The 7,648-nt window shown below is 49.1% G+C and overlaps 1 protein-coding gene across 1 annotated transcript in view; it reads left to right on the top strand.

Moving 5' to 3' along the window:
- Positions 1-541: 541 nt before the first annotated feature.
- Positions 542-7,648, top strand: part of LOC103801748 (ras-related protein Rab-40C) — a gene marked incomplete at its 5' end in the record, with an annotated part of 13,438 nt that continues 6,331 nt past the window's right edge. The window contains 2 exons of the mRNA XM_009074174.1: positions 542-624; positions 3,293-3,353. Of these exons, the coding sequence (XP_009072422.1) occupies positions 542-624; positions 3,293-3,353 (144 nt within the window). The remainder of the gene's footprint in view (positions 625-3,292; positions 3,354-7,648) is intronic.

Here is a 7,648-nt window from a genome sequence, read left to right on the forward strand (position 1 = left end):
ACCCCACCTCCCAAAATGTCCTGTGATGTCTGAGAGGTGCTGGGACTGCAGGCTGACAGCAGAGATGCTTCTGAACTGTGTCTTTGTCTCATCCCCCAAAAATTTAAGACTGTCACATGGGGTATTGCTACAGAGCACTGAATCTCTCAGAATCCCAGAATGATTTGGGTTGGAAGAACCTTAAAGCTCATCTCATTCCACCCCCATGCCTTGGGTAGGGACACCTTGCACTAGCCCAGGTTGCTCCAAGCCCTGTCCAGCCTCTCCTACAGTTTGAGTCTTGGCAGGTTTAATCCAACAATGGAGAAGTCAGGAGCAATCTAGGGCTTAACTGCATTTTAGGGGGGAGGAATAGAGCTCCACCAGAGCAGTCTTTGCCTTGAAGCAGAAGTCTGTTTCTATCAAGTCTCTATAGCCCTCACGAACGGGCAGCGGAGCAAGGGAGAGAAAACATCCCTTTCTGTAAACATGAGATGATAGATCTGGGTGGGCAGAGCAGAATTCTTGTGTGTCTCTGAAGACACTCTCAATGTTTGCTCAGCTTTTTATTGCTTTTCTTTCAGGAATTGACTACAAGACCACTACTATCTTGTTGGATGGCAGAAGGGTCAAGCTGGAACTCTGGTGAGTGTTTGTGAGTTGTGCTGGCTGTGAGCACAGGGGGGTGAGCAGGCCCTTGGTGCTGCTCGTCGGATGCTGTACCAGGCCGTGGAGCATCCTCAGGTGTGCCGTGAGGCTTGCTGACTGTTCTTGTTACTCTGGCAAGCCAGACCTCTTTCCATTGACCGAGCAGCACGAACAGCATGCTGCTCTTGGCTGGAACAGACTGGTTTCAGTCTTTTTCCATCATACCTGACCATCTTCTCCTCTACTCTGCCCCCGTGAGACCCCACCTGCAGTGCTGTGTCCAGCTCCAGAGTCCTCAGCACAAGACAGGTGTGGAGCTGCTGGAGTGAGTCCAGAGGAGGCCGCAGAGATGCTCCAGGGGCTGGAGCACCTCTACCATGGAGTCGGGCTGGAAGAGCTGGGGGTGTTCAGCCTGGAAAAGAGAAGCCTCTGGGGAGATCTTAGAGCCCCTTCCAGTACTTGAAGAGAGCTTATAAAATAGGGGGAGAGTGACTTTTTATATGGGCAGAGAGTGATAGGACAAAGGGAACGGTTTTAAACTAAAAGAGGAGAGATTTAAGTTAGATGTTAAGAAGGAATTCCTCCCTGTGAGGGTGGTGAGGCTCTGGCACAGCTTGCCCAGAGCAGCTGTGGCTGCTCCATCCCTGGGAGTGTCCAAGGCAGGGTTGAATGGTCCTTGGAGCAACCTGGGCTGGTGGGAGGTATCCCTGCCCAGGGCAGGGAGGGGGAACTGGATGAGCTTTGAGGTCCCTTTCAACCCACACCATTCTGTGTTCCTGTGCAGCTCTCTTATCATTGAGGGAGCAGCACTAATTTGGAAGCAATACTGGATTTTCCTGAAATCTTAAGATGAGAAATATAGGCAAGAGAATAGGAAAAGAAGAGAAAAAAAAATAGGTGAAGCCCTTAGTCCTCATGGCAGCTGTTTATTTCTCAATGACTTGAGTAGAAAGTTAAAGCAAGAGCAGTGAACAGACCTCACCGTAGCGTCAGAGTATCATGAAGCCCTGGAGAACAGGACTGACTGGAGTGACCAGACACTGGGATGGAGATGGGAGAACACTGCATGGGGGGGGTAACCCCTGCCTTACCTGTCAGCACTGGAGGGAGATCTGGAGTCCTTCTGGCTGAGCTTTGTCTGAGGTTTAACCTGCTGAGAGAAGCTGACACAGCAATCCTGGCAATGAATGAGGCAGGATAGGATAAGATAGGATAGAATAGGCTGCCCCTGTTCTGGGTTTCACATGGTTCTGGTACGGTATGATACAGTCCCTACACCATGGGGTTAAGTAGCCCCTTGCCAATGCTTGAGTAGTACCAGGAATATTAGTAACCCATATGAACTGTTAAATAGGAGTGATCTCAGCCTCAGTGAGTGACTCCAGCAGCTTGCAGTTGGTGGTTTAATTACACCCCTGCTCTCTGAAGCTGAATGTCCTCATTTTTCTTACAAAAGAACAGAAGCAGCTAATTTCTCTTCTACTCTGTGTATGTGCCACTTGCATTCTTGTCTCTCTCTTGTCAGATGCCTGTTTTAACATTTCAGCCCCAAGTGTGTAGTAACTCACTGCTTCCCTCTTGAAATCTTCCTCCTTTCATACTGTAATTCTTGAGCTGGAGAACAGCACAGGACCTGAAAAGTGCCATTATGATGCCTTAGTGTAATCTTTTACCATTTCTTACACAGTCTTTGATTGCTGAAGGAGAAGGCAGTGCAAGCACAAGCTGTTAGATTGATGGCCAGGACCCTTGAAAGCATGTGAGGTCAATGCCTTTTCCTTAGAGCTGCTGCAAAGCTGGGGCTGAGGGATTCATCAGCCCTTTCAGGGGTCATTAATGTGTCTTTTATCCTGGCCCAGGGACTAGATCTGACAAACATCATAATTGTCAATGTCTCTGATTTCCCTGACACATTGCAGTGTACACTGGTTAAATCTGTGTGCTGGGCTCTGGCTTGCTGTCCCAGATGTTTCCAGGGCACTGAGAGGTGCTGGGAGTGTTGTCAAAATTAGTTACACCACATCAGGATAAGTCATAGTGACTGAAGAACCCCTTATTGTCCCAGTGGGCTAGAAACACCATTCCCCACTCCTGTTGCTGAGCTTTCTGTAGGGTGTGATCGACCAGGGCTGTCAGGGATCTGGGTATAGAGAGAACTTCGTTTATTTTTGGTTAAAACATGTTTGAAAAATAAGTGGAGCTAGACAGTACAAGACAATTCCTCCTCCCTTGAGTGGTTACATTCCTCTTGCAATAGGTTGGCTGCTCTGCATGCCAGGGAGAGCTCTGTAGTCTCACTCTGACTTTGAACTTGCAGGGTCTGAAGGGAACTAGGCAGAAAATCCTTTGCCCAAGGGAGTGAAATGACTTGCACCCTCATACATCATCAGGTGGTCCTGAAGCTCAGTGATCTGGGTTTGTACCTTGGAAGCACAATGACAGCGACAACCTCTGGACTGTGTCTGACTTGTAACCAAGGATGGGGATGTACCCACCAATTCTTCCTACTGAAACCACCATGCAGAGCACTTTGGAGACTCTGCATGTTCTGATGGTCTGACAAGATAGAGACTGATTTGACTTTCTGGTTTTAGGTTCAGTAGGAGATGTGCAGTTTGGGATTCAGTTCTTCACATTTTATAGCTGTAACTGTTCTTGGTTGCAGGGACACCTCAGGGCAAGGAAGATTTTGCACCATTTTCAGATCCTACTCCAGAGGAGCCCAGGTAAGTGCTGCTCTCAGGGCTTTGTTGGGGCACATTTGCTTTTTCTTTAGGCTGTGCAAGTCTTTCCTACCATAGTAAAGAGCTCTGAAGAGGAATACATGGATCATCAAAAGGATGGGATCCCAGGCACTTGCTGCCTGGGATCCTGTTCTTATGAAATGGTGGGAGAGAGGAGAGGGAATGACAGACTTTGCTAAACTCAGACTGTATTCAGCCCTCCTTCCTGGAGAAGGGCTCAGGGTTAGAGAGGACAAGGCAATTCTCACTCTAGCTCTGCCTTAGCTTTAATGTGGGAGCTCCTACTTTTTGAGGTGTGTCAGATTTGTTTAAGTATGACACTGGCTTTCCCAGTGGAGTTCTTCCAGTCTGTGTTGCCTTTGAGTCAGTTCCAAAAATAGGGGTGGCTCCTGCTTGAGTGTTTGAAGCAGACTTGAAACAAGCAGCTCAGTTGGATCGTAAAGTATGGATGTTCCTTAAAACATGAGACAGAGCATTACATTTTGAGTTTCTCCTTTGGGCCCTGCTCCAGAATAGGATTGAGATTCTGAACAGCACAGAAATCCTGTGGTCCTCTGAAAAACTGCTCTTAGTAGTGCTTTCTCACCACCCTGTGGCTGTCCTTTTAGTAACACGACAAGGTCCCTCCAGGATAAAGTCTTCCTAAGTTAAAAGAACTGCTGTATTTTCCCTGTTTTCAACCTGGAAAACTTTGGAGAAAATTCCTCCTCTTTTAGACACTGAGAGATGGATGCTATCAGACTCCTCACTGTGCCAGCATCCTAGCAGATTTCCAGCCTTTGGGGAACTTTGCCACTTGTATTCAAGCTCTTGGCTTCTTGCACCTTGTAGGACCTTTGCTAAACTGGCAAAATCCATCTTGTTCTCTTTGCCTAAGACTTCGTGCAAAATCACTTGTGCTGTAAACATGAGAGCACCTCACCTGGGATGTGCTGTTGAGATCTGCTCTGGGTTCCTGTTTATTTGTGTTTGTGCACACCTCTGGTGGTCTGGATGCTTTGAGGCAGCTCCTTTGAAGCAGAGGCCAATTTCCTGGTGCTTACAGAAGTGCAAGGAATGTTGGAGTTCTGCAGTGGGAGAGCACAGAATCTCCCACTCACATGCTCAGTCCTGTGCCTGAGGTTTTTAGTCTTCCCTCTGCCTTTACTACATTGCAGAAAGATCTGGAGCTCCAGTCACAGAATGGTTTGAGTTGGAAGGAACCTTCAATGTCCTCTCATTCCAACCCTCCTGCCATGGGCAGGGACACCTTCCACTAGACCGGGTTGCTCCAAGCCCCGTCCAAACTGGCTTTGAACACTTCCAGGGATGGGGAGGCCACAACCTCCTAATGTAACCTGTGGGCTTGAGGCCACATCATTTCCCCCACCAGTCATAAATGAACAGAACTGGTCAGTGTGGTTTTGTGGTGACCCCAGAACTTGGCTCTGGTCAGGCTTTTCCTGAGACCTTGCTGTATCAGATGTCCAGATCAAACTGAGAATGGAAAGCAGCAATTAACAGACCCAGAAATACCATCTGAGAGCTTTTTACCCTTGTCTTCACCCACTGTACAGTAGAGTTTCTCCTCTTCATGTGGTCTGTGAGCTCCACAGAGCAAATGCTGTGTCTCTGCAGGGCTGCACCCCACAGAGCCTGTACCCACAGAGCAGAACTTGTACCTCCTGCTGCCACAGAGCAAACTGGGGCAGGGAGAAGAGGTGAAATAAGGAGTGAGAGAATGCTTGGATTGGATGGAGACACAGGTACATGTCAGTCTTGAACCTGCCTGGAGCTGTGTGGCACTAGCACAGTGCATCCATGGGGTTCCTGCAGCCTGTTCTCCCTGCTTACATTTGGGTGCCATAAGGTGTCACTTACTTGCCTGACCTCAAGCTTGAAATGGACTGACTTCAAGACTTCTGCTGTAGGAAGGCTGACACAAATCCCATTGGAGGCAAGAGAAACAGGTTTGTTAATCTAAAAGCTAGAAGTTCAGGAAGAACAAATGCAGCAGAGAAGAGAGATGCCAGGGTGGGAAAAACTCTGAAATGCGGTGTGATACTTGTGCAAGAACAGCTTGGGACAAACTGGCCCCGAGCACCTTCACACTGAGAATTGACAGAAAGTTCTTGCTGAGGAGAGGACTGAGACTCATCGGAAGCACAAGGAGAGCTTGAAGAATGAGTTTCCAGAGAGGACTTTGATGGATTAGATGTGGGAGCAAGAGGCTGGCTCAGCAACCTGGCAGGCCTTACTAGGTTCTGAATAGCCAGTGCTTAAGAGCTTGATGTGAGAAATGTCTCCAAGCCAGGGAAGCACACCCGACCTTTCCACACACACCTTGTTGTTCCTCAAGTGTAGTGATAAAACTTAAATCTTCAGAAGTAAACCCTAGAGAGGGTGCAAAGTGAAAAAACAGACTCCAGACAGGGAGCAGACCTTCTTGGGAGTTCTCCTTTCCCCCACAGCACAGCCTCATGCATTGCTCAGGACAGATTTCAGGCTGGTCCCTCCACAGGAAAGGGACCGAAGTACCTCCATGCTTTCTCCTTTTGACTCCACCTGATTTGCCTGGGTCCATAGCCGTGTGGCTTTCACGTTCAGCAGCTTCTTCCTCTTGAAAGCATCTGCAGTAAAGCAGCCTTGCTGCCCTTGATGAGCTGGCACTGAAGGAGGACCGGCTCCTTCTTCCAGCCGAGGCAGGATGTGTTTGCCTCAGGGTGTGCTGTGAGTACCACAGATCTCTTGCCTTCCTCCCTGCAGACCTGATCTCATTAAGGATACAATGAGCTCTTGGGCTCATTGGGTGGCCCGTGGGTGCTGGTGTGCTGGTGACCCCCTGCCTTTTCTCGCTTCCCTGGGGACTGAATTTCCACTTCATCCCTTTCTTTCCTCTTCAGGCCTGCTGGGCCAGCAGGTCCTGAGCACATCACTTCAGGGTCTCACTCGGGCAAAAGGGGAGCGATGGGATCTGGGGTAGCAGAGCACTGGCCGCCACGCACCGCTGGAGCAGGAAGATGTGCAGGAGGGAGAGGGAAGATGGAAACCCAGTGGTGTTGCACCCTGCAGGACCAACTCAGGGAGTCTGAAGCTTACTGTGCTACAGAAGGAATTTTGTGTGTGGTGAAAGGTATTTAGTGATGCCTAATGGTGCTGCAGAGATCTTTGTTTGCTCTTGGATTTCTGCTCATCTCTGCTTATCTTCAAGGTCTCAGTCATGCCAGCAGTAGAGCTGGCACTGGTCTCACTGCTGTGAGCAGCTGTGGCTCTTCTGGCAGCTGTGAGCAGATGCAAACTATTCCAGAAGTCACCACAGAGGGGAGAGAGAGCAGTGGTGGTGTTTCCTGATCTAGCCAGGAAAGCAGCAGTGCTTGGATCCTTCCTGATGTCCTCACGTGTCAGAGATTTAATCTGTTTCTGAAAATGTGGTTTGCCAACCTCTTCCCAGGCAGTGTGCTAAAATGCTCCCATCTTACAGCAAAGCTGCAGCCCTGGAGGAATGATGAGCATTGTTGAGTTCTGCTTAGGCAGGTGATTTGAGGAGCTGCTGTTTATCCTGTTCAGGACTTCTTAGTATGCAGGAAGGTGGTGGACTTTTGGCAGCTCAGCAGACTCAGATGTAGGCTCTGCCCTACCTTATGGCTTTCTGGGTACCTGCCTCAGGTCATTTGGATGGGGTTGTCCTGCTGCTGGAGGACTCCGCCCTGTCTGCCAAAAAATTTTGTCAAAAGCTCAGTGATAAATAACCCCCCAATGTGCTACACTGTTGGGAGGTGGTTTGGCAGCAGGATGGAATTGCCCATAAGCCAAAGTCCGAGTTGCCAGCTGTAAAGCCATGACCAAACAGAGCCTCAGAAGAGCAGGCAGGAGACAGAGTGTTCTGGTTCCTGTCAGCACTGGATCTTCCATTCATGGTTTATCCCATGGGCCAGAGAAATCCAGTGTGGGGGTCTTCAGGCTTCTTCAGCAACAGCTTTTTTCCATCAGTGGAGAATATCAGTGAGTAATGCTTTCCTGGCCACCCTGTCACCTGCCTGCAGTGGCCTGAGGTCTTTGGCAGTCATGTGAGTGCTCCCAGCAGTTTCTTACGTGCTAGGGATCCAGCCCCTAAAGCATCTGGGAAGCCTTTTTGGACAAGCCTGCTTTGCACTGGCAGTGAGCATGCTGATTTTCTCTTACCTTTAAAAGCTTATTGCTTATAAACCTGGTCAAAAACTGCTGCAAGCAGGCAGAGATGGTATTTCACCACCACCACCCACTCTGTTGTCTGGAGAGATCTTTGTGTAAGCTCCTGC

The sequence above is a fragment of the Acanthisitta chloris genome, unplaced genomic scaffold (genome assembly GCF_000695815.1).
Source record: "Acanthisitta chloris isolate BGI_N310 unplaced genomic scaffold, ASM69581v1 scaffold33194, whole genome shotgun sequence".
NCBI lineage: Eukaryota > Metazoa > Chordata > Aves > Passeriformes > Acanthisittidae > Acanthisitta > Acanthisitta chloris.